Source organism: Strix aluco, chromosome 5, assembly GCF_031877795.1.
Source record: "Strix aluco isolate bStrAlu1 chromosome 5, bStrAlu1.hap1, whole genome shotgun sequence".
Lineage (NCBI taxonomy): Eukaryota > Metazoa > Chordata > Aves > Strigiformes > Strigidae > Strix > Strix aluco.
In genome coordinates, this window is record NC_133935.1 from 11,054,323 (window position 1) to 11,081,628 (window position 27,306).

The following is a 27,306-nucleotide window of genomic DNA, read 5'->3' on the forward strand; positions in this document are numbered from 1 at the left end:
TATGGGACAGATGAGACAGTTTTGCTACTGAAGGCATGCTTGCATGGTGGCTGGGACATGAGAGAGCAGTGTACAAAGGCATTTAGCTTAGCTATTAGCACCCAAACAGTGGTGTGAAATTTAGTGCAGCAATGACTCAACATGTTTCAAGCAAGCTTCTGGCAGCAAGATAGAGGAAGACCAGATCATTGATCCCTTCTCTGTTTCAGTTTTATGCTGTAATGTTTCTCTCTGTCCCTGTCCAATGTGGTTTTCCACTTGTTTTCAAAACAGTTTTCTTCCTCTACTTTATATTTTTGCAATTCTTCTTCTTCTCCCATACCATTTTTTTGGTCTTACTTCTTCCCACATCCTCCTTTTCCCCTCCATTTTTCTACCCCTCATTATTCTGTTTTTCCTCCCTGCTCACCCCATTCTCATCTTGCACAAAGCCAGACTGAAATGTCTTCCACAGACCTGGCCCTCCTGGGACCATCTTATTCTTCTCCCCTTTCCATCTTAACAAATCACTTCTCTGTCTTTGAAAAATCTAGCAGTCCCTAGGTGAGTTCTTTCCCAAACATGCCTGTCCAGCTGCCAACTTCAGCTTGTGATGAAAATAATCCTACCTGAGGAAGGGCGAGTTTCCACCTCATACTGGGAGGCTGCGGACATGAACAGGGACTAGAGTTGAGATCTGAGTTATATGTTGACACCATGGTGAATTGTTGTAGTAGCCTGAACTTCATCTAAAGAGGTTTCTTGTCCTTGAGACTGAAAAGTCCATGTTCTCTTTGGTGGGGTGATTTCTTTCTGGCCTTCCTGAGTGGGGCAGACAGTTGAATGGATGGTTTTCTTCCATAAGGAAAAACAAATAATATATCAGCCTTCCTCTGAGGGATGTATGATGGTAAAAGCACTGAAAACTCTGGAGTGTGCAAGAGTTTCCATCACAAGAATAATTTTAGAGCAAAATATTTTCCTGTGAGACTTGAGCATTATTTGCTGGCAGGAGCAGATGCACTGCACTCTTGACCATGTGCTGACTCTATGGCATTCATCCAGCATTGCTGGACTTTTCCTGAATTAAAGTTATTCAGATGTCATGTTTTCCTGCAGTGATATTTGCCATGAGCTGCTAGGACATGTGCCTCTTTTTGCTGATCCCAGTTTTGCTCAGTTTTCCCAGGTAAGTTACTCAGTGGTTATACTATTTATATAATTGAACACACCAGAGACTAAGTAATTCAGAGGATGAACCAAGAGCTATGAGGGGTGGGGTGGATTCACCTTTAAGCATACTGTTTAAGAGTGGCTGAGGCTGATTTATTTGTTGCTTGAAATCTTGACACAAATCACTTAGGTGAACTCATACACTCAAACTCCAAATGTCTGTCTTGTGTGAGTTGTTTTTTTACAGGCAAACCCTTTTCAAAGCCATCATCTAAAAACCTTTTTGAAGATGTTGATCCTTCTGAGCTAAATTAAATGGCTCATGAGTCAGATGAATTATTGCCCGACCATGCAGTCCAAATGTTAGGGAAAGTGGAGATTTTTTTTGTTTTCTATTGAAGCCACAGAGGAGGCTGAGTAAAGTGAGGAACTGTCCCAGCTGCAAGCATGGGAGAAGGCTGGAGAGGAGCTTTCTCTTTAGTAGTGTTAACGTCTCTGAAAAGAAGCCAAACCTCAGTGAAGGAGTAAACTTTTGGCTGCATCTTACCAGAAAACATGGAAAGACAAAGACAGAAAAGTCAGAAAGAAAGAAAGAAAGAAAGAAAGAAAGAAAGAAAGAAAGAAAGAAAGAAAGAAAGAAAGAAAGAAAGAAAGAAAGAAAGAAAGAAAGAAAGAAAGAAAGAAAGAAAGAAAGAAAGAAAGAAAGAAAGAAAGAAAGAAAGAAAGAAAGAACAGACAAGAAGCAAAAAAGGAAAAAAGGGAAAAAAGGGAAAAAAGAAAAGAAAGAAAAATCAAGACAAGAAGGGAAAGAAAAAGAGAGACAGAAAGAATGATGGAAGGAAGGAAGGAAGGAAGGAAGGAAGGAAGGAAGGAAGGAAGGAAGGAAGGAAGGAAGGAAGGAAGGAAGGAAGGAAGGAAGGAAGGAAGGAAGGAAGGAAGGAAGGAAGGGAGGAAATGGACTTGATGTAACATCCTGCTCAAAAGATGAAAGTCAGCCTGATGTAGTTTGTAACCACTCAGTATTGCCTTCAGGCTCTGCCCTTTCAGAGAACTGGGGTTTCCTTCAAGATAAGCCCTACTGCACCTTGGCTTATTAGGATTTGACATGGTCATGGCTGCTTCCATGCTTTTGGTACGTGTGTGTGGGGTGCTCTGATTTTTCTACTGTGCAGTCCTCACTGGAGCAAACTGCGAAAGGAACCTGGTTATATACAGTCTTGTGTGGTTGTCCTCTGAATCCAGCTATTGCATGCCTTTGGGAAAGTCTCCATTAGCTCCCAAGGTATGAATAAGCTCTTTCAAATCGTGCCCTGTCATTCAAAAAATATAACTCATTCAAGGCTCCAGGAAAACTTCTGCAATCAGGGCCCATCAAAACAAAGAGGAATATTTGAGATGTGTGGGTGTGATTGATTTACCTCCTTTTGACCGTATCATTCTCTCAGATGTGTATTGTAGACTTGACCAAAAGCCTGTCAAATAGAGAGGAAAATTTTATTTGACCTCAATGGGCTTTGTAACAGGCACAAAGGATCATGCCTTGTAAATGACATTTGGACAAGACCCTTTGTTCATTTCTGGAGAGATTTCTGGTTTAAAATTGATGTTGCACGATAGGAACATGTTCTGTAAACATTTGTGTGTGGTAGTAAGCGATGGTAACATTTAAAATGCGAAAAATTACATAAGAAGAGACAGGAAGAATGTTTGCAATAAACAGCTTGAAGAATAATGGTTTATTGTTACAGGAAATTGGACTGGCATCTCTGGGAGCTCCGGATGATTTCATCGAGAAACTTGCTACGGTAATTTAATAAATGAGGGCTCAGTTTTCCAAAGCGCCCTGTGTTGTCTTAATTCTGCTGCCACTGAAGTCACTGATAGAACTCCCATAGAGTTGAATGGGAACAGACTGAAGTTCATGGTTGGAAAACCCCACCCTGAAACAGTTGCATTAAAGGAAAATAGCTTTGGCACCCCTTATTCAAAGTGACAGTTGTGATTAAACACAGAAGCCCAGACAAGATTTCCTCCAGCACAAACATATTGAGCAAGAAGAGATTACATGTTACTACATCCCCACAGGAAATTTCAGGAAGCAGCTTCAGTAGCTGTTCTACCTGCAAGTGTCTCTTCTCTTCCACCCTGTCAGGCAGATAATGTCCTCTGCAGTCCATGTGGCTCAGCTGAATCCTACTCTGAGACTTCTGAGTTGCAAACTTCAAACAAAAACAAAGATACCCCTATGAGATTAGTGTCCTGAGCATCAACTCACCTGGGCAAAGCATTGCACCATCTTTGCTGCTTCTGATAGATGAGGTAGTTCTTTGAGCCAGAGCAGGAGTCCCTTCAGAATGACAGACCAAGAAATCAGGTTAGGCCACACACCATCTTCCTTCAATATTGCACTAACAGCCCATTCGCTCTCCTGCTGCTGCAGCTAGACACCCTCTGTGTGAAGCAGGACACAAACTTCTATCAACTAAGGTTCAAACTTCGGCTGGGTTGGCCAGCCAAAAGGAAATTTTATTGCTATAGTTTCATTGTCTCTGCTCTGCTGACAAATGTAAGCACAGTAAAACACAACTGTGTTTGTCAGGGAACTGAACTGATTTGCAGGCACACTGAGTCTAGCACTGTGTCCTTCCAGGAGAAGAATTTCAGTCTGTGAGGTCATTTATTGTATTTATACAGTTGATATTTGACACACGGCAACATTTTAAACAGAAATGTAAACTCCAAATGTATCCAAATCAATAATGTGCACCTACTCTTTTTGATCAAGGAATCATATGCTTCTGTCTACTTTTCTTGCCAGGTTTATTGGTTTACGGTGGAGTTTGGACTATGTAAGGAAGGTGATTCACTCAAGGCATATGGTGCGGGGCTGCTGTCTTCATTTGGGGAGCTGCAGGTGTGTCCTATAAAACAACATTTCAAAGATGTTTATAATAGCTCAAATTTATCTTCTGAATGTCTTCAGATCCTTATTTTGCTTTGTACTTTATTCATAGAAGTAGCATGAAATGTCATACTTCATTGAGGAGCTCTAATAAATGTGTCAGTGTATACACACACAGGGGACTCATACCTCCTCTTTCCGAGTAAGTGACATTGTCATTGTATTCCACAGGAGCAACTCTTTCCTGTCTGAAACTGGGTTGCATTCAGTAGCTTTATATTTCTTTCACAGCAAATTCAAGCACTTTTTAACTGAAATAAATTTCTTATATTTTTTGCTCATAGTATTGTTTATCAAGTAAGCCTGAGATTCAGCCTCTTGTCCTGGAGAAGACTGCTGTGCAGAAGTACCCTGTTACTGAGTTCCAGCCTGTTTATTATGTTGCTGAAAGTTTTAAAGATGCAAAAGAAAAGCTAAGGTAATCCAGTCATTTCACAGAAGACCCAATTTCTTGTCCATTGCCAATACAGTGGATCCCATTGCCATAAGAGGTCTTGGGTTGACAGTAATGTTTTGAGAGGCACTAGAAAAAATTGTGCAATGCTTAAAGAGACTAAGCAGTTGTTACACTTAAAATCTTATGATGGTTAATAAGGGGAACATACCTTATACATGAAGCCAAGAATTTGTGATTAGTCTAATCAAGTGTTTCATCTGTATAACCAAAATGCAACAAAAAAAAAATTATTAGTCCAATTGCAATGTTATTAACACTAGGGTCAAAGCTAGCTAACTAGTACAAAGCAAGTCTCTTGTTTTAACTATAGTTAAAAATTCTTGTACAAAATTTTTTCCTATATCTACTCCTTTTCCTCTGAAGTTATGCTCACCCTTACAGATTCTTTTGTGTCTTAAATCAGTTTCAGTCTGGTGGTGGGGGGTGCAGTAGTCAAGTAATCTGCATCCTGAGGTCTTCAGAGCAGGGCTGTGATGTTAATGAATGGAGTTTCTTTCTCTCTTTTGTGAGGAGGTGGATGGTGTTGATGTTTTCTTTCTTCCTCCTAAGGCCCAGGTTTCCTCAGGGCCATTTTTATGTTTCCTAATGTGTTTTACATCTTGCTCTTCCTACATTGGTCTGCAAATCTGTGTTACTTCTGACTTTACTATTTATATTAAATATCTTTTCTTTGTCCCTTTTGTTTCCTCTAAAACTCTTTTTTTCTCAGCTCCTAAGTTTACTTTACTGTGAATATTTGATCAGCGGGGAGATATTGATAGCCTAGGGACCACCAGCATCATCCTATGCTCACGCCTTTAAGACCTCTGTTATCAGTCCATGCTGGTACTCCTTTATGCTGCATTACTTTAGGATCAGACTTAGTTCGCTATGTACAGCGTAACTACTTGCTTTTCCTGCCTATATAAAAATTATTAACGACAGGCATTATAGCACACAATTATTCAGAATTAAGCAAAGCTAAAACAAATTAGGTAATAGTTACATGGTCATTAGACAATTGTTATTACAGCTAAACAAAACTCCAAGCAAGACTAATAACCCCAATCCCGAGGCCTGTGTGGTTAGCTTAATACAGAGCCTCAAGCTTGTTACCAGCAGTGTGTTTACAAGACTACAGGGGTACACAGTAAATCTTTCAGTCATCTGTGACTCAAATACAGATTCAGTTCCAGTTCAACAAGACTTTGAAATAATGGTCCAAGTTCAGTTCTGGTTCTTGAAACAGGAATGGCTCAGACTGTGTTTGGGGTTCAGCTTGGGTTCCACCTCACAACAATATTTCTATTTCTGTTTAAAAAAACCACCACCATATTTCTGGATGTTAGCCAAGCCACTGGGGGTTAGCCTTGGTTCACGCTCAACAAATTTTTCATTTAGAGATGCCACACAGGGACTTGTCTCAGACCTGCAGTCTCTTCTCTCTCTCTCTCTCTCTCTCTCTCTCCCTGATTCACAGATAAACACATACTGACACCCAAGATATTCTGCAGTCCCAGGCTCCCCAGCTCCAAGATCTTCCTAGCTACCTCCCCTGCTGCTTCCTCAGTCATCATAAGCCTGCAGCATCTCCTTCTGGCCTTTTCTCTGGGCTAACACCTGAGAAAGATGGCCTTCTCTTCTGGTTTGTGTTACTAATATCCTGCACACAGTTTCTATCTTCTCTGTATACTTCGCTAACTGAGCAGCAAGTTCCTTGAGAAAGTGGAAGATGCTGTCTTACTCTATACAAACTATCTTGGAGCTTCTTTTTTTTGTTTCAATGACCAAATTGGAAAAGTGGTTAAACTGAAATAAACGTCTGGGTGTTGGCCCAGTGCCTGTGTTCGTGGCTTGCACCTGGACATGTGTATTTGTGTGCACTAGAAAATCTCCCTTAAAAATTATTCTGAGGTTGACCTAAAATATTTCAGCTTAAGGCACTCATCTCCTAAGATCTTACCTTCAGCTGAGATTTAGGAAGACTGTCTTCTAATGTGGATCTCTCCTCTTACCAAAACTGGACTGATGCCACTAAGCATTTTCATCATAGCCAACATAATTTTTTCCACTGTCCCACCTTGTGGCATGCTCACACTGAACTCGATTTGAGACAATGGCCTTAGCTGATAATAATTAGGACTAAACTGAGGGAGCAATGTGGAGGTGGCATCCAGCATATTCCACTGTTCTGGGCATATGGGATTTACCATGCTGAGTCACAGTCTGTATAGTGGGGCTCCATAATCAACTCCTGCGTGCTTCCCTTCCTTTTTCAGCAATAACTTCAGTAATCCAAAGCAGATATATAAACCAGTATCCTGCTGGGGTCTACAAGGAGCCTGGAACAATAGCTCTGACCATCTCATCCCATTCAGAGTCCTCCTTTCCACAGTTCTGTGGTTATGCAAATTAATGTTTTCCCAAGATACCAAAACCTTAATGCTTCTGCCACAGAATTAACTATTTTGCAGAAGGGAAGGCTGCAAATAAGGGGTGGCAAGAATTCTGCTTCACTCCACTGACTATCTCCTATCTTTACAATGATTTAGAAGCCACTACCAACCAGGCCAGAAGTTAACACTCTGTTTGTTCCTTGGTATGCCAGGATGGCATAGGTACTTGACTTTATTTTCCATAAATTGCAGACTTGGATCAGAATTCCTATATTTTGCATTACTGAAAGGAAAATGAGGTTTTGAAGTTTGGCAGATCTCAATAGCTACATAGTTGACCTATACCAGGAGCAGTGTTCCCATGCCAATAGCATAATTAGTCCTGTTCAGAAAAAAACAAAGGTGGTAAGGACAAATGCAGCTTCAAGCATGTTACAGAATGCTGTAGGTCTCAGATTACTTGGCAGGAATTTCAGTTATTTCCTCTTGTAGATTTTCTTATTCCCCTCACCAACAAATGTACACACTAGGAAAAGAGTGAGTTACTGAAAAAAGGATCTTTTCAAGTTTGTATGTGTTTTTGTATTTTTGCCTCAGGAAATTTGCTCAAACGATCCCTCGTCCTTTCTCTGTTCGGTACAACCCCTACACCCAGAGGATTGAAGTCTTGGACAATGCAAAGCAGCTGAAGAACTTAGCTGACACTATCAATAGTAAGGAACTACAGATTTGTTACCTTGAATTCCTTAAAACTTGGATCAGAAATATCAACCACAAAGCAGATTTCATCTGGTTGCATTTAATGTGCTGAGCCTGACAAAGATAAAGCAGCACACATCTCCTTTCTGGTGCAAAAACTGCTTCTTAATTCTAGTCAAGTTTGAAAATAGCATTTCCACTTGACTGGAGTTTGCTACCTCTGAAATACCTAGTTTTAGTGGAGGTGCTAGGAAAGGCCAGAAGGCCTTGTGATGGATTCTGATGTGTGGCTCTAGCTGTTCTCAGTAAGGAAGAAAAGGAAAAGCTTGGCTTTAATTACATTTCCTTTTGCCATTCTAGCCTTCTTCCTGATACTTTCCCCCCCCTACCACTGCTGAAAGCCAGCACCCCTGATCCTGTGAGCCATCCTTGTATGGCTGATGAAGGCAAAGGGCTGACTCTGCAGATGTTACTCCAGTAAGACCCTAATAAACGTGTCCAATCCAGCACTTCTTTGCTCACCTTATTCTTTCAGGGCATAAATATAAAGGGTGAATACATACAGGAGTGTTAGACATGAGCTAGATGTAGAATTAACTTCTCTGATTGTTTCCTTTGCAGGTGAGATGGGGATCCTTTGCAATGCCCTCCAGAAGATAAAATGAAGATTTGCTGTAACTTGCTAATCACTGGCTACTGAATAGAAGCTGCCATGTGCAAATACCAGTCTTCAACTAGCCTCAGTCTATTATCTTCCTGTGTACTGCATGAATGCATATGTTATATATCTTAATTACTATAGATTAGGAGAGAAATAGACATCTGCAGGTGACACTTGACTCTTTTGGCCTTCAGACACTAATCCATTTTCTCTCACTAATGCATAAATATGACCTTAGTTCTGGGAATCTGGGGAAAGCCTCCATAACTCTTGTGCCCAAGGTTAGCAGAAGGAGATCTCTGCCATGCAGTGCTATATTCTGCTGCAGCTGTGAGGTTGCATTACCACCCTGGGCCCAGGGACAGGATATCAATGACTAACAGACTAATCCACCTTGCTTTCTCCCACAGTCATTCTCCCCTCGGTCCCACACATTTGTGTAAGGTTCCCATGGAGTCCCAAACTCTACACCTTTCAGGGGGTATACATATACTGTTTGGCCCTCTGTACCTCTACTTTTACACACAAGCACCTCTATCCTGAAATACTATTTTTTTTCCTAAAAATGTGATGCTGCCATTAGCAGAAAGGACAGCAAGTATGCTGCAGCCTCATTAACAAAGATTGATCACCATGTATAAATACACTGTATTTGCACAAGCACTGATCCCAAAAAGGTTTGTGCAAGTCAAGAACGCTGTATGTTGTGATATGTCATTGGGTTGCAGAGTCCCTCAGCAAGGCACTGAGACTGCTTATCCAGAGCATGGAGTCTCTGCCTCAGTACAGTACCCACAAAAAAGCCCCTTCAGAGGAGAGTTACCTAAAGGCAAGTCTGTGTGACTTTTTGCAGTTGGATGTGAGGTCAGTTTGTCAATGATTTGTGCAAACAAGAAGCCATGCAGATGTTTTAGCAGGGCATCAAGGCCTTATTAGTCCAGTCTCAGAGCTGTGCTGTCTGTGATGTTGTGTAATGCCATGGATTCAGAGCTGATTGAGGACCTGACAGCTTATGGAAAAGGGACACCTCTCTCAATAGCTCCACAGCTACTCACTGTGGAAGGCTCATGTGGGAAGGCTACCTTGTGTTGTGTGTGTCCTTCTCTGAGAGTGTTTTATTCAGCACTGCTACAAGGTGTTTCCTAACTTTCTGGACTCACAGTCCAGAAGGTGGATACCAGCACCTTGGAAATGAGGAAGTGGTTCTTAAAATGCAGTTGAAGACATCAGAGTCTTCCAACTCCTAACTCACTGTATCTGTGGCTAGACCCCGCCACCAAAGCTGTGGAAGACCTGTGTTAGCTGTGTCCCAGTCTGAGTGCATTCAAACCCAAACATGATGTCTTACAAGACAGCTCCTAAATCATGATACTTTTTAGAGACTCCTTCCTTCTCCCACTTGAACCTTAATCTCCCTTTTTTTGGTGAAAGCAGTTTTATTCTTCCTGGAGTATAGCTCAACTGAGACAGCAAATGGAAGCAAGGGTGATTCCAGCTTAACCCAATGGCTGAGCCATGGAGAGAGAAGAGCTTTGCTGTTCAGGAAGTTATTTCTGTATTTTATCCAATAACTTTCACTCAAATCAGCTAAATGCCCTTCTGGACTGGTCCACATTGTATAATGCCTCCCTGTAGCTGCCTAGTTGAAGGAAGAAGGAGATCAGCGCTTGTACATTGGAACAGAATGGAGCAAAGCAAACCAGAACAGTATTTCCAGTTTGAAATAATTATGCATCATGATACTAACATGATTCAGGAGTCACATTTCTGTTAGAAGATCCAAAGATGGAGAGGGATTTGAAAGTTCATGAGTCTCATACCTACTATCTACTCTTGTATTTATAGTTTGAAAATCAATGGAGCTTTAATGTAACATCATCCTTTAGGAAGATAGAAAGTACAGCTGTTTCCATTATATTTATGGTGGGTAATAACATTAATCTAAGGATACCAGCTGGAACCCTTTTCAATAGACATATACTTATGCAAAATGGTATCATTTTGGTGCTTTGAAGTAAGCTTTTTTATCTCTGTATCTTTTTTCTTCCCTTTTTTTTTTTTTTTTTTCTCATGACAATGTCTGCGTAGATCTTTCAATCCCGCTTGGCATGTATTTTCAGTGTGAAAGTAGCCCATATTTTTCTCTCTTAATATAATAGGACCCATAAAGTAACTGTGTAGCACAAAGAGACAATTTCATCCCAAGGGTGAAGTCTTTCAGACTAATCCTCAGACAGCTTTCCAAGCTCCTCTGCTTCTGGCTGTTGTTATGAGTGACAACAGCAGTAAATCTATAGTGATATTGAGAACCCAGGATTCATGGTTGTCTTTTATGTGCAAGTGGAATGGTCAAAGAGTATTGATGCCACATGTCTGATTCTGTGTCCCTTAATGCAGGTTTAAATGAGCAATAACTCCAGCCAAAGCAGCATAACATAGCTGTTCAGCAAGACTGATAGATGAGACAAAGTTCAATGCTCAGTATTTTAAAAGCAGAGGGAATATACTGAAAGCAGATTTTCTTGCAGAACAAATTAGCTTGTGCATATGTGCTTTAAATAGTACAAATAAGTTGCATTTTAAATAGTACTTCTTATTTCCATACTTAAAGAAAACTAAAGTTGTGTAGCAAAATGCTTTTTGCATTCTGTCTAGTGCAACTCCTCTCTGTAAGGTAACCACACAGGTCAATCAGAATTAAATACCCAGCTAGGGGAGAATGCCCATTTGAGGTGTGCTCCAACTCAAAAAAAGGCTGTCTTGCACTGGTTGACTACAACTCATCCAGAAAAGTTCATGAAACTAATGTTAAAAAAAATCTCTTGCTGTGTGTAATTACCTAGAAATAGAGCAAAGCTTTGACTGTCCTACCTTTGCATACTTTGTACATCTTTGTATGCTACTTTGACTAACCTATCCCAAGTTTATCTTTTAAGTAATCTTCCTCTCTTCTATCCCACTATGATCACATTTCTTAATGTCCCTATTTCCAGCTCTGTTTCAGGTATCAGAGAAGCCCTTTCATGAGGCCCTTTTCCTTTTCAGTGACCTTGGCCAAGGTCAGTGATGGTGATGGAAGGAGGGCTTCCCAGCACAGTTTACACAGGGAGGTGGTCTCCTCTGAGTGTCTTAAGATGCCTAGATCTGACAGCAGACTCGGAGAAGGGACACTTTATTCCCCAAAGGATGCAGAAATTATTGAAAGAGGATTATTTAGCACAGGGAGAATCCACAGGAATGCATTCTTTTAAAATCTGTATATTTACTGCTTCAAACCATGCTGGCAGTTGGCAGAGAAGACTTTTTTGATGTTCAAATGTAACCATTTAAAATAACCTAAATAAACAGAAATATTAATGCTGTATCCATCTCAGATGAATTGCAGTGTGCTCATACAGGGTGGAGATATCTGTGATGGTAACAGATCAAAAACAGGCAGGTTGTTTTGTTTGTGGTGATTAGCCACAGCCTTTTAAAACACCCATCCCTGGGAGCTGCATGAGACAGGGTTTCTACTCTTGGGGTAGGAGAGTCCCACCTTCTGCAAGGAGAAGCTGCCTGTCCCCTTGGGAAAGGATAACACAATGTGCTCCGGTCCTTGGATAGACCTTTAAACTGCAGCACCCAGCCTGAGACCTCTGCTTCTGCACTGCTAGAGGTTCCAAAAAGTGCTGAAAGCAGGACTCTGGGATGTCTCAGCAGAGGCCTTCCTGGGCTTGTCCATGGATTAAAGGTGTTATTGGAGTGCCCACTGGCTGGGCAAGGATATTTCACCACCTTGAGAACCAGGGCTCTCTGTGCTGGTTCTGCAGTGGGCTGCAAAGCTGTGCTGTAAGCTCTGCCTATGCTGCTCCAACTATCACACTGGCTGGTGAGTCCAATCTGGCTCTATAGCGAAACCTCAGTTTATACACAGAACCATGTACAAATGTATAGAGATGGGACTCTGACACTAGAGCATAAAGACAGCCATAGGGCCCTGACGTCCCTGCTCTGCCAGTATTTGTGACCAGTGCCTTAATCATGCATCTTGAACCCTTAGGCTTTCACCTACATGTCCACATGTAGCTGGACTAGGAGACCTTGTGCCATTTGTTGTTTGTGCCATGCCTGTGGCCTGGATGTGGGGATGCATGCACCCACCCTTCATGGGAGAGGCCCAGTTTGGACTCAGATAGTCAGACCCAGCTCGGTTTATTCTCCTGCGCCCAGCCTTGCCGCCACTGCTGAGGGAAGGTGGGAGTGGGAAGAGCCTTTGCCCCCCTTAAATCCCACTTCTTCTCCTCCGCCCCGTTCCGTTTTCAGCTGCAGTTCAGCTGCCTCTGAAGTGCCCCCTTGCCCTCCCGGAGCCCCCTGGGCGGGGGTGGGGGGCCCGCGGCCGCCCGCGGAGCGGAGGGGCCCGCGGCGCGGAGGGGGCCGGGTTCAGCACCGCGGACAGCGCCCCGCCCTGCCCTGCCCGCGGGCGGCGCCGGGCCCGGCCGGGGCGGCCCCTTCCGGGCCAGCGCTCGCCGCCCCCGGCAAAGCCCCCAGCGCCCGAGGTCTGGGTGCGCCCGTGCTCCTCAGGACGCTGAGACCTGCCTCCTGGGCACCGTGATCCAAAATTCACCCGGGGTTTGTCTGTCTCCGCCAGGCAATAGAGGGGGAAAGCGAGACCTTCCCAGTCTTGGGCCGAGGGGAAACAGGGTGTTGTCATGGTCTCTGGAGAACAAAATTTGTTTGTGCTGTCTTTATCTTCTCCGGCCAGGGAGGAGACAAGAGCAATATGTCACTGGGGTTTGTGACCCAGGCAGGATCAGCTAAAGGGTGCATCAGAGATGGCTCCATCTGCAAAGGGAGGATGGAGAGGTGATCTTCTCTGTGAGCCTGCAGGATGACTTCACAGGGGCTCCAGCACACTGTAGCTGGAACATGTCGGTGGATGTCAAGGGATGCCATGCTCTGGCAGGACCAGAGCTGAATCCCCCTTGAACTTGCTCTGCCAGAGGTGAGAAAGGTGTGACTCAGGTTTTTTGGGAGTCTACTTCACTGGAAATAAATTCATGACAGAAACAAGTTCCAGCAGAGGAATTTAGCCTGGGGGCAGCACTCAGCTCGGTCAGATCCTGTGGGCAGTAAAAGCTCAGAAGCAGTCAATGAACTTTGACTCTGGATCAGGTCTCTGGATAGGGTTTGGGGGAAGACCCCTTTGGTTCCCTGGGGGCATGGTCAATGCAGAGAGGGCCCCAGTGAGGTAAGAAAGGGTGGGGAGGAAGGGCATTGTGCAGGGCAACCCAGACTGAGAGATGTAAATGGGGTTCAGGCTAATTGCCTTCCCACAAAGGAGCCCATCTCCAGGGTTGAACAGCTTGCAGGCACCTTCAAACAGAGCAGGAGGGCTGCGCTTTGAAGTTACTCAGAGGAGGAGGGTTATCTTGTGCTCTTGCGCATATCCTACGCAGGCGGTTTCCCTTGATGTGTCTGGCATGGCCAACATAAATGTTCCTACACCGAACACAGTAGAAACCGGCTTGCTTCAACTGCTGTCTGGCAGCTCTGATCTCACCACCCACATAGACGCACTGCATCTCCACTCCCACCACATCCCCTGGCCACTGCTCTGGGAGAAGCACTCACATCCTCAGGCAGTTTCCACTCAACACCTGGCAATTGCAATCCACTCCCTTGTCTCCCAATGAAGGCTGACTTGGTGGGGATCTCAGGCCAAAAGGAAGAGGCCAGCAAGGAGAAAGAGATGCATGGCATAGAGTCACTGAACAGGCAAGGCAGCCTGGAATCCAATAGCGAGGATAGCAGAGCCACTGTCATCCTGACCCTCACCCTCTGCAACGTGAGGAAGATTGAACTCTCTAAGGCAGTCAGAGTCTTCGAGGTACAGACCTCACTATTCCCTTCCTCCACTGAGCCCTCTCTTCTGTATCTATTGCCTCCACCTTTCCCGCTCTGCATCTCACCCTTTCTCACCCTTCTTCTGCTCCCTGCCTGACTTACACCTCCACCTGCCTTCCTCCTTTCTCATTGTCCCTGTTTTGCTACAGCTGTTCAGAGAGGTTGGCTGGCCTCTCCAGTTGAAGAAGGAGAGTGGTCTGGAGGGAGGGAGCAGCTGGACACAGTCATTTAGAAGAATCATCATTTTATGTAAGGGCTGTTTAGAGCAGATAGTAATCTATTATTTCTTTCTAGCAGTTGTGGTATCCAGCCACAACTAAATAACAAGCCAGCATTTCAAGCACTCAGGTTGTGGGGCTGTTAGAAGCCAATGAATTTTCTCTGCATATTAGGCAGGAGATACAGAGAATACAAGAGCTGTAAATCATACAGGCATTATATATTCTGGGCACTTGAAATATCCCTACCAGGTGCTCACTCTCATCTGTGAAAATGAATAACTCAAAAGAAAAGTGTTGTATTTGTTACTTATTTTTAATTGTTAGCAATTATTTAATGATTATGGTGTTATTATACATCAATAGATCTGCTTTCATTCTGCCAAGGTTTTAAGAGTTACCAAGCCACTAATTTGTTCTTTCTGCACAGATAAAATGCTACAGTCAACAGTATCTCATCTTTCATCTCCATCTATCTCTACCTAATTCTACAGTGTTTAATCTTCATCTCTGCCTGTACTTTAGCTCTTTCTAAACCGGGCATTATTAGGCTTCATTGCTTAACATGTACTTCATGTTAATACCTCTTTTAGTCCCCTTTTAAACACATTGTAGAAGTGTATCTAGACTTACCTGGATTTTCAGTCTTTGGAGAAACTTCATCATATGAACGTCTGGCTCTTGCAGATGCTTGAAATTCAGATCCATCACTTTGAAACCAGACAAGCCAAAAAGCCCAAGAACTCTGCTGATGATCTTGACATTTTTGTTGAATGTGAAGTTCACAGTGCTGATGTTAGTGTCCTTATCACCTCCTTAAAGAGAGCAGCAGAGGATGTGAAAACTAGCAGAGAATACAAAGGTAAGAAACATGCACCTGTTAGTGCTGTTCTGTTTCTTTTTGGAGTAACTTTTTTAGCTTTAGCTTCATAATAGGACTTTAATTTGTCTGGAAAGTAGGCGTGCATTTCATTTTTCTTCACTGCATGACTGTTTTCCTGAACTGGGTCCATTCCCCTTGGTGTGGAAAGAGAGGCACCTCATCACAGCCAGTGGAACTGAGGTAAGAAAAAGCATTCCAGCAAAAAGGGAGATGAGAAGGATAGATCAGCAAAACAAGAATCTGAGGAGAAACTGAAAACTCTTAAATGACAGGAAGATTGTGTGCTGAGAGCTGTGCAGAGAACTGACTGCTCTGAGGTGAACGCATACACTTGATGGGAACATAATGATATAGCAGAGGGTCTGAATGTTTCATTTGTTTGTAGTGTATTGCATTGGTTTTGTTAAAAGAAGCAGTAGCTGTCTGTTTATCGTGTCCTGGCTACTGTCATCTGGGTCCAGTAGGACTCTCTGGAGGTAGATTGCTCCTTCACTGAAAAAGGCTAAATACAACACGCTGTAAGAAGCTTCCAAAGTGCAAGAGGAAGAGAGGGTCAGCAGAAAATCTGCAGGTACTGGGCAGGTTGAGAGAACCAGGGGATGACCTTCCTGTAGAGAACAGAACCTCTGCCAACTCTGGAGTAACAGAGCATCAGGCATTTTCCCAGGTATCTGAAAAGCTTGTCTGGAGGTTGTGCAGCTTCAAAGGTTGCACTTTAGGAACAGTATTTCACCTGGCAAAGTGCTGCGAGTGGCTACTCCACTGCCTGTGCTGTATTTGAGTCACCATCCCTACCAGACATCAGGATGAAAAGTGAGTTTGCCAGAGGTAGACCGGTATTTTTCCTGTTTGCAGGTAGAGGATTGGTGAGTACAACAAGCTGTTAAAGACCTTTAATACAATCCTGAGGATGCCAGAGTTACACCAGATAAATGAGAAGGCTGAGGATCCAGCTCATAGGTTGCATTCTCTGAATATAGAATTGCCATGAGGTTTCCCACCCTTGATGAGGCCAGGCAGATATCCTCAGGACCCTTTTAGATAATACAGTCCTGTCTGGACACCTTTGGGTGTTGCTTAAAATTCACCTTCAGGGTAGTGATGAGAAACAGTCCATGTCAAGCTGTTCTCAGGGACTTTGGGGATATCAAAAGGGTATCATTCTCATCAGGGAAACTGGAGATCCAAAGAAAATTTTGGAGCTGAGAAGCATTTATTTAGGATTTCCTCGGGAGTTGAGAGGTTTGTGTTCAGAAATAGCAGTTAGTTTCAGGTGTGCTTGGACTGGGATCTACACTAAAATCAAAGGACTCTTAAAAGAGGGTGTGCTTATCATTAAAGCAGAGGAATATTAGGGACATAATTTTCTTAACATTTTCCTTTTTCTTACGGTTTTGAACAGCAATCGCAAAAATAATCAGGCTGATTTGGGATGTAATGATGCCAGAATTAATATACTTGGCATGCAAATGGTCAGAGTCTGTTTCTAAGTTAGCTCAGATGTATGCAGAGCACTCCTTAGTTTGTAAATAGTCTTTTCTGGGTGTTTCAGGCCCCAGAATTCAGTACTGTCCTAAGTAGTTCATTTGATTTCCAGATGAATGGGTCAGACAGTTGGTATCTGTGGCCCAGAGAGACACCTTAGGTTTTGGTTTTAAAGCTCTTTGTGGTTTTGGACCTATTGAGGTGAATTCAGGGGTGCTAAAGTGTCAGAGGACTTTCAGCTCCGCTAGCCCCTAGGTTTAAGATTGGCTAGTGGCCCATTTTCCTGGTATATCTTATTGAAAGTGACAGTGCCTCTTATTGAAAGAGGCTAGCTGCATCTTCACTTTCTAGTGGGATTTGCAGATGCCTGTGAGAGCATATTGGTAACTAGGAGATATCTAAGTTGTATAAACACGCTTCACGCTTACTTGTCAACAATTATTTTTCTGAGAAGATGTAAATATGTATGTTCTGGCTATCCCCATCATCTGAGGCTCCAGCTCCTGGATTGATCATTTTTTTTTTCCCACATGGACATTTTATTCTTTCCCTCAGAGTTTTTAGGTGAGCCAGACAGGTCTTCCCAGGCAGTTTGCTGAAGGACAGTGACAATACAATGCCCTGCCCATAGTGGCTTTAACCCAAATTAATTTGGTATTCAGTTGAGAAAAGCAGTGGTTATCTCTGCTTCCATGAAGCAGAGACAGATGCAGCCAAACTGGCATCTGCCAGCACTATCCCTGTTTTATTGGCTACATCCATTTCTGTGACCAGTCCAAGGGTTCTGCCATGGTCCTTCCTCCCATCTCCTTCAGCCTGTCTGCTCTCTCCCAGGACTCAGTAAGGGATAGGCAAGATGTGTATGGGGACATACGCTGGAGGACTCATGACCAAGTACAGGCTTTGAGGAGATATGGCCATAGATGGCAGGACAGGTATCTTGCATGCAGAACCATTGGTATAGCCAAAGACAAAGGCTCAGAAAAAAAATTCTGGAGTGATATAAGACATCTGTCAGACTAGTATTTCTTCCTTCTTACCTCAGAATTGGCCATAACTGCATGAAAGAACTGGAATTTCCCAACATCAGTGTGTATTTGTAGCCCTATACTTTTGTGAACTGTATGTGCCTGGATATAATATTATAGGGTTAAAGCTAAATCTGCCATTCAGTACAGAGATGCTTGATCTCTTGTCAAGTATGAGATTAAGGTGATGACAAACGGACCTTTTCTGATCTGTAATACACTAAGTCTGATCACAGCATCGGTCTGACCTCAAGAAAGCAATATCAACTTTGTCTTTTTTCAGTATTCTTTTAAATCATTTGTTATAAATGCTGGCACTTAAATTATAATGAGCACAGTTTACTTTTATTTTAGTCACCAGAAAAGGTCCCCACTTCAGGGGAAGGAAACTGGAAATTCAGCTAATGATATAATAATGTTGATGAAAAAAATAGAAAAATGAGTCAGAAGGAAAAAACTTAAGATACTTCTCGGCTTGTTTTGTTTCTAGAAATTTCATGTTTTCCTTTTAAAATGTTTTCACTTTTAAAGGTATGAAAATTTATACTACTTTTTAGAAAATTTCTTAAATCCAAAATGTAGAAATAAATTTGTTGTGCTATGTCAAACAGAACATCTCATTTGGCCTAAAAGGAAATGATTTTGCCTTTAAAAATTGTTTCTACTAATTAAAACTGAGAGATTATCATTGCAAGTTAATTTCAGATCATTTTTCATCCAGCCTGCCAGTTTGGTTGGCAAATGAATTCAACTACTGACATATGGTGACACGTAGATATGAATATTCTTAGATATTGATGAAAAGAAAGCTTGTAACCTTTAGCACAACCTTTATTTTTTTGTGTCTTTTAAAAATTATTTGATCCTATCTCATTTAACTCTTGCTGATTTCTCTTCAGTGCCCTGGTTCCCCAGAAAAATTGAAGATCTGGACAAGTGTCACCATCTGATCACTAAGTATGATCCCAGTTTGGACCATGGTCACCCTGTAAGTTTGACATCACTGTTATTTCATTTTAAAAAAAGAAACTCTCTGTAGGGAAACTTCTGTAAGGAAAATTTCAGGAGAAAAGAAATACTCATGAAAGGACAGAGAAAATGAAGGATCAGATAAAGGATGATCTTCACTGGAATTAGGGAGTATAGAATGAATAACTTAATAATGAGAAAAACTTATGGGTCCTGATTCATCAAGGTACATATGATTAACATAAGACACATGCTGAAGTAATTTCTATTCAACATATCCTTTAGCATGAGTTTACATTTAATTGTTTAGTTTAAAAAGACCTCTTGTTTATTATTTCACCCCTGATATATTTGAAGTATGTCCAGTTTTTACTAGCTGGTCCACATAACAACCAAGTTCCCCAGATTTCTGCTTTTTGTGTTTTCTATGTTTTGACCTTTCAGATATTCTACCCACATTTTTAAATTTGCGTATACCAGGAATCTCATTCAAGTGCAGATGTAAAGAGGACGGTAATGAGGACAAGTGGCAAAGAACTAGTGACTAATAAATACCAGATCCTCAGATCCCACAGAGGGGAGTATTATGCTTAAACTTGCAAAGGTCGTCTAGACAGAAAATAAGATAAATACATGGCAGCACTGATTAATGAATATAATACTTGAACTGAGATTTAAATGTGACTGACGAAGCTCAAAAGGTCTAGTGATTTCAGTTGAGGTAAGTATCTAAAGTTTAAATAGGAAGCAAATTAGAAAGATTATAATCCTAATTTACATCTGACTTTTCACAAGGTCTTTGGAGCCAGGATTTTGACAGTATTTATTGATATTACTCTGCAAAATACTGTTAGAATGTTTGTGATTGGCTTTTCCTTGGATTCAGGCAGTATGTCTTGGTTATGAGTGGGCTGCAAGAAGGGCTTTACTCATAACAGTTTTGTGTGTGTACTCTTAGCCTTGCCATAAGCAGAAACTCTAATAGAAGGAAGAGGAAAAATGCACTGTAGAGTCCTTCTACAGTGATGATAATAGTAAGGCAAAGTACTGGGAACAAAAAATCCAAACACTTGTTTCTCATCAAAGTTTTCCAGCTTTAGTGTGATGACGTATGAGTTAGGTACAGACGAATAAGGGACTCCAAAGGGCCATTTGCTGATCAGCAAGGCAGGTCACAGAATTATGAAGTGTTCTGCCAAACATCACAAAGAAGCGATGCATGAAAAGGGAAAGAAGCACAGACTTTGCACTGAAAAATGTAAGGACAAGATTTTGTCATTCCCTTTTCTAAATGTCTGAATTCTGTTTAGACCCTTTGATTAACCCATACAATGTTAATGTTATTAGCTATGTGCAGTTCTGTCTTGGAAAGACAAACTTTCCAAGTCTGTCTTCTATTTTTAAGAATCACTATAATGCTCTAGGGAGAGCTTCATATCCTCCTTAACCAGGGCATCTTTCATTCTGCCTCACATCTTTCTGATAGAAACAACCCAAGTATTTGTCATTTTTCCGAGCTAGCTCTGAGGCTGTTTCTCATGAGATAAATGAATTCACATTGGGAATTTTCTGAATTGGACTAAGTTCCCCTCCTACTTTGCCAAATAGGAGGTATGAGCACTGAAGAGGATGAGAGAAAGCACCAACGGTTCAGAGTTACCAAAGTATTGAGTAGGGATAAATCTACACTGCAGAATTAAGTGCAATGTATAAATACTTAAACTAGCTTGAAACAAGTTAGCTCAGACACTGAAAATCATTTGTCTGTGGTAAGAGAGAGCACAGTGTGGGTTCATTTATAGTGCTGCTAAGCATGGCTCAAAAATGGACAGGTTGGAGGAAAGTACCAAATACGTTGATGGTGGCTCAGCAGAGATTTTGCATATACATTTGGTACCAAATAGGTAATTTGGACTGTTCATCTCATCAGTTTCACTTTGTTCTTTATTGTCTCTTTAATGGCCAGAAAAGCAAACCAATGGCACTGTGACACCAGTCTCTGGGGCACCCTAACACTGGTTGTAGTGGTCTCCCAGGGAGGCTCCTGCTGCCCAGAGTGAGGGCACAGAGCCCTGGGAACAGCAGGGACAAAGCTGAGAGGTCACAGCATCAACGCTAGCCTGGCCTGATGGCTTTTCCACATGTTTTGCCTGGACTTGTTAGAGCTACTGACAAGCAAGGGTGGCATCTGAATGAACATATTATCCATAACACATGACAAAAATAAACATGCTCTTGGGATCCAGCTCTTTCCTCAAATTCACGCACACAATACTCATTAAGTGCAGTATTACTGGTATTATTGCTACACTGAAAATTATGTGAATAAACCTAAGGGAGAAATTTGGCTTGTAGTATGCAAAGTTGTTCCAGTAAATTCAGAATATTTTAGAATAATAAATATTTGTACAGTGATGCTGATCAACACTGCTTTATGAGTTATATTAGTTACACAGTGCCAGATTTCAGATTTTATTCCTATTATGAATTATGTAAAATTCAAAGGAATTTGATTCCACATCTCTATTCATACTTAATAGCTGGAGAAGCCTGCTTGAATCTCAACTTCTAGTAAACATTGAGGGGGCAAAAAGAAAACTCTGGTATTTAATAAGTAAACTGTCCCTTTAAACAGATACCACTGCATCTGTCGTTATCATAACATGGTAATAAATGAGCAACGGGGGTTTGAGCTGAAAGCTTGTACTTTCTACAGATTCAGTGGTGGCTCTTATGATTTCTAGCCAGTGAGGACTCCTTCTTCGCCCAAAGTGCAGGATATTGTGCAGGCACAATTTACTTTTTCTGGCGAGGTGGTACTAGGCTTGGTACCATCATGTCCATCACAGCCCTATGTTACAATCTTCATGCTTGGGGCAGAAAAGAAACAATTCAGAGATTCAGTTCTTCCCCAGCAGAAGTAACACTGCAATTTCAATCCAATTTTTAATGTGATTTGCATTTAAATTTGACTGTAAGTATAATGGTCTGTGACGTTGTGTTTATGAACAACTCCAAACCTTCCCACCAAAGCCATGTTACTTTCCTTTCTGGTCACAGGCCCCAAATTTTCATCAAAATGTCATGGATATAACTGATTGTAGTCTTTGGTTTACCCCATTTGTAAGGCTCAGGATTCATTGCCTCGGAGAAAACCACCTATTTGAGGCCTAGGTTTACTCAATGCTTCTGTTAGCAAATTTATTTATGCCCACAAATCTCTCTTAATGTAAAACATTTTTTGAATTATTTTCTAACTCAGGGATACGGTGACCTGGAGTATAAGAAAAGGAGGGCATTCTTTGCTGACCTTGCCTTTAATTACAGAGCGTAAGTACAAGGCTGCTGAAGAGAGACTTCAGCAGTCTACATGCACTTTCAGACATCTTACTGTGCAAGAAATAGCAGACTTAATCTTTTGTCAATGTATCAGTGAGGCTATCTTTTAGAAAACAGAATTCAATCACTCCATACGAAATAGTCTTTTCCCACAATACAGCAAATATACCTTAAGATAAAATCTTAGGATTGCATTCACATCTCCTTCAGTGTTATATTTTGTCTTAGCAGAGGCGATTTCTCAATATGACTCTCATTTAAATTTTGCAGTTCCTTTTAGGACTAGCTCCTGAACTGAAGTTAATCTTTTGAAAGGAACTGTAGGGAGAAGTTTTTTAGGAGCATATTTTTGTCAAAGAAAAGCAATTTACTATTTTTGGTATTTGTATGACAAAATGGCTCTAGCCATGTACATTAATTACCTAAAAACCTCTCAAGTCTTGTATGGGTGATTGAAAATATTTCTGTCTTTATGTGTAAAACTTCACCAGAATCACACTGATGTCTAACAGAGTTGATGAGATGTTGAGGATTATCAGCCTCATGGTGTCCAAGAACTGGTGAAAACTCCCAAGTCTTGAGAGACTTCTATTTGAGTGCAGTTCTCTCAATGCCACCATATATCAGAGCTAGCGCAGTAAAAACCAGCACAATGGCACACACTGAACTGACTCAGAGCTACTGAAGAAGCAACAGTGAGGAAGAGGAGAGAAAACCGCCCGTCAGAGAAGTTAGTGATCGCCACAGTGTATGCCTGGGCAGCTCTCTGCTGATGAGTTTGTGAATGCTTCTCTGCAACGATACTGTGCTGATCACATCCCCCAGGCACACACTGCATTTTGGTTGCTAGATGACCTTCAGCAGAGGTAAGGGTAAGCCTGAAGGCCTCTTTTTTCTTCTGTAAAGCAGAACATAGCTCGCTTTTTTACCATATTCCTCTGTTTCCTCCCCACATTGGAACAGAGGAGAAAATGCACACATTAGAGTCCACCAGGACAAATAAATTGTTAATTATGTACTATTTTGCAGTTTTGAGCTTCATTACAGCAAATATTCATGGTGCAGGCAAAAATAATGCTTGGAAACTGAACTTGAAACCTGCTTTAGACACATGCATTATTTCCTCTCTCCATTACAGAGGAGACCCTTTGCCTCACATCGAGTACACAGCACAGGAGACTGCAACTTGGTGAGTTTGTTACTTATACTTCAACGTCTGGGCCATTCCACAGCAGTACCGGGGAAGATTGGCAGTGTTATAACATTTAAAACCACATTTATTCATCTCAGATTTTACTCCTTGGTTAAGTATTACCTTTTGGTCATTTGTTTTGCAGAAAGCCATTCTCAGGACTGGTCTTAACTATTCGCTTTCTAGAGCAAAATACATTTTCCTGACCATCTCCCTGTCTGCCAATCCCATCAAGATATCAGAAGCCAGAAAACACCTGTAGCCTATAGTATAACTTCTTCTAATTGACCTCTAATTAACCATAACTATGGTGGTGACAGAAATATCAACTTTCTAAAACTGTTACCAGGAGAAAATGCCCACTCACAGGATGGAAGTTCACTCACAAGATGTGGCTAATCCAATGTTCATAGGAAAGACCAGCCTTGCTTGTTCTCCTGCAAGTATTCATTGCTGTTAACATGAATAGGTAACATTCTCTCAAAAGGAAGGTAAAGGAAATTTTGGAGTGCACTTCCAGAATACATTATTTACACTGTAAAAAGGCCTTTGATGTCATATGAAATGATAGCAAGCTACTTTTACATGGGTGCAGGATTTTTTCACTGGGGCTTTGTTTCTCCTGAAAATTTGCCACTCAGAGAAACCCAAACCCCAAACAAATAAACAAAATTAATTCAATTCAAAGTATGTTTGCAGACTTTATGTGAAGTATGTGGCAGATTTGAAAGAAAGCAGAGTTCTTATTTCATATATCTCTGTTTCCACTTTCTCCCACTAACTTTAGCAAACCTCAGTAAGCAGCAATAATTACACATTTGTATGATAATACAAACATAAATATGTCCAAATGTCCTAACTAAAAGCAGAGTTCCAAGATTGTGCAAGGTGCCACGTGTGCATGTAATGAGAGTCTTTGTTCAGAAAAGTTTATGATTTAAATGCAAAGACAGCCTAAAGGTGGGAAAAAGGAAGAATGATGCCCACATTTTATAACTGTGGAACTGAAAAAACTAGAGTTTAAATGATTTGCCCAAAGTTATATACAAAATTTATGTCAATGCCAGGAATTAAATCCATACACTAGATGTCTTATGCCAGAACCTCAACCACAGGGCCATCTGATGTTTTTCAGTGATTATTTTATTTTGACTAATATCTACTGTGCCATAGAAAGCTTGCAGGGTGTTGCCCACAATCACATAGAAATCTTGCATCCAACTCATCCAGGCGGTCACATTTTTATTAAGCTCAAATAGGTTTTTATAGCATCTTTCAATTGTCAAAGATTGATGGTCGGTGTCATGCTCATGATTTCTACCACCAGCCAACAATCTTGGCATGGGGTGGTGTGTGGGAATGTCATATTTAAGAAAATTTAATTTTGTGTTCTTTCCTGTTTTCGTCTCTTGTTGCCAACCTCCGTCATTCTAGCCCTTCTCCACCTAGAATTAGTCCCACTGTGGTAACGGGATAGACCTTTAAAGGAGTATCTGCCCATTTCCCCAAAGAGCCAGGCCCAGCAACCCAGGTTGTCTTGTTATGTAAAGATGTTTCCAAAATTAGACCCCCCAATGGTTGTCACAGCTCCCTGGGGCTGTGCCCTGAGGTCAGCTGCATTACAGCACAACTTAATTGAGCACTGTGCACGGGAAGTTTGTAGCACAGACTAAATTCCCTTGGTATTCACTCTGAAGAGTTTTTGGATGCCTTCAGTTTGTAGCAACATGGTTATAAAAATGAAAACTAAGCAAGTGAAGAAATCTGACTTTCAGAAAACAGAGGGTACTGATGATCTGAGTTTCTGTTTTCAAACAAGCTTCTTGGAAGACCCTGAAACCAAATAGTCATAAAAGACATCTTATGGGTAAAAGCTATATAAGAAAAAAGGAGAATCTAGGACAAAATTATGGGGATGCACCTGTCACATCTTCATAAGAAAGGTGAAGAGTGCCACTTTTTTCTAAAAGAATAAGGAAATTTATGTAAAATATGCTCATTGCTTTTAAAGTCTTTCAAGTGGCTAGCTCCATCCTTCATTATGAGGCTCCTTTCTAGAGTATTTCATAGCTTCTGCTTTCAGCAGTTTCTCTTTCTGGACTGGAATAACATCAAGTAGCAGCTTAATGGTGCTTTGCATGATAGCACCTCCATACGGTGAGGCGTTACACCTATCTGAGACAGTACATTAGGGCAAGCTAGATTGCTGTCTGAAAATATCTGTTACTCCATTAACTCTGGAGTGAACTTAGATGATTTCCTTAGAGGTACTTAGAGAGGAGGGACACAGCTTTGGGTAATTCATCACTATTCTCTGAGACTGCCTACATTTCTGTGGAAGTCAATGTTTGGACACGCAGTAGAATGATACATTTATGAAAAAGACCATATGTGCAGAAGTGTGAACAAGCCTGATCTCTCTAGTCTCCAGTCTGGGGATGAACTGTGTACTGGTTCAGATCCTATGCAATCCCACTGAAGTCAGTAGTATTCTATGGGGAAATAAGTCGGGGCAACACTGGAACTCTAGTCCTCCTCATTTTTTCCTAATTCTTCTATGGAAATGGCCCAGTCTCCTGCGGCTTTTGCAATAGTGACAGCAGCCACTGTTTCCCTCTGTTCTTTTATTTTTTTTTCCTCCTAAGGTTTTCCTCACCCCCCCTCATTCTGGCTCATTACTCCCACATCGTGTAAGACATTTGTACAAATGAAGAGAGCCATTACCAGGGACTGGCTATCACCTCCATAGCAACAATAGCATCACAAAAAAAATACAATACAAAAACAACAAAAGGTCATTTTCCGTAGCCAGCATTTCCAAGAATGATCTCAATTTTCATAAAACAATGTTTATAAAATTGTTAACACCCTAGGGCCATGTCTGAACAAAAATAACCATTTCTATAAGGTTCTTTGCCATCTTATTACTCCTGTTTTATTTTGCAACAGCTAAATATATTCCAAACCACAGCTCTAAATCTGAGCACCATCAACTTTGGGAGAAGCTTGAAGCCTGTGTCCAAACCTGGTTATATATATTTTTCTTCAGCTGGTCTCTTTTTGTATAATGGGCTAAATGCTTCAAGAAGTTGGCATGTCTTTCAAATACATAGCCCATGCCAGGCATTTTGAACTGCAAAAATGTGAACCTCTTTGGCTGTCCAGATGTTACTCTTCAGTATCAGAAAATGTGCTTTTTTAAGGGGAGGTTTATAAGACTCAAATATAGGCTAGGCTTTAGCATGGAGATGGAGGGACTGGCGTTTCAAGTTGCACCCCAGTGTAGGGAGGGAGGGAATACCTGACTTATTCCATCCCTAAACCGCAGAATATAAAGAGGGCCACAGCCTCAGCTTTCTCCTTGGGATTTCCCTGGTACTTCCAACACCCTTATACCTAATCAAGAAACACTTCTGAATCAGGATTATAGTCCTGTTACATTAAAGGAGAGTGTAGGAAGGGATAAAACAGACTTGCTGAACAGAACCCACCTTCTGAAGGAAAAGTGAAACAAACCCCTTATGCTTTGCTACATCCACCCAAACATCAGCTTTCAAGCACCAGCTGTCCTGAGTTGAGATTTTTAGACTGTTGCCTATGCTGGGGTTTTATGCCTCTCTGTGGATCTGTAGATAGGTCATGTAAGTACTGGTTTGTTGAGGTGGGTCACGCTTTTGCTTTTCAGGAGAGAAGTCTACAGGAAGCTGAGCAGCCTTTACCCTACTCATGCCTGTATGCAGTACCTGGATGCTTTCCAGCAGCTGGAGAAATACTGTGGCTACCAAGAGGATAACATACCTCAACTTCGGGACGTCTCCAGATTTTTAAAAGGTCAGTCATTATGAACTATGGTTTATTCTAGGGTTTGCTGGATATGTTTGTACATTGCATACACACACAAACCATGTGTTAGGACCAAAGCTGGTGAGCAGAGATGATTAGCTGTAGAGTTCCCTTGTGCAAGATGAGCTGTAGCACAGGGCATTAATACCAGGCATGT

At 41.6% G+C, this 27,306-nt stretch overlaps 2 protein-coding genes across 2 annotated transcripts in view; both read left to right on the top strand.

The window, feature by feature from the left end:
- PAH (phenylalanine hydroxylase) overlaps nt 1–11,670 on the top strand; it is a 41,442-nt gene extending 29,772 nt beyond the window's left edge. The window contains exons 9-14 of the mRNA XM_074825935.1: nt 1,099–1,168; nt 2,901–2,957; nt 3,971–4,066; nt 4,399–4,532; nt 7,544–7,659; nt 8,267–11,670. Of these exons, the coding sequence (XP_074682036.1) occupies nt 1,099–1,168; nt 2,901–2,957; nt 3,971–4,066; nt 4,399–4,532; nt 7,544–7,659; nt 8,267–8,310 (517 nt within the window). The 3' untranslated portion in view covers nt 8,311–11,670. The remainder of the gene's footprint in view (nt 1–1,098; nt 1,169–2,900; nt 2,958–3,970; nt 4,067–4,398; nt 4,533–7,543; nt 7,660–8,266) is intronic.
- Nucleotides 11,671–13,977: 2,307 nt separating this feature from the next.
- LOC141924014 (tyrosine 3-monooxygenase-like) overlaps nt 13,978–27,306 on the top strand; it is a 33,057-nt gene continuing 19,728 nt past the window's right edge. The window contains exons 1-6 of the mRNA XM_074825822.1: nt 13,978–14,175; nt 15,098–15,272; nt 18,706–18,794; nt 22,038–22,105; nt 23,253–23,303; nt 26,992–27,137. Coding sequence (XP_074681923.1) covers nt 13,978–14,175; nt 15,098–15,272; nt 18,706–18,794; nt 22,038–22,105; nt 23,253–23,303; nt 26,992–27,137 — 727 coding nt within the window. The remainder of the gene's footprint in view (nt 14,176–15,097; nt 15,273–18,705; nt 18,795–22,037; nt 22,106–23,252; nt 23,304–26,991; nt 27,138–27,306) is intronic.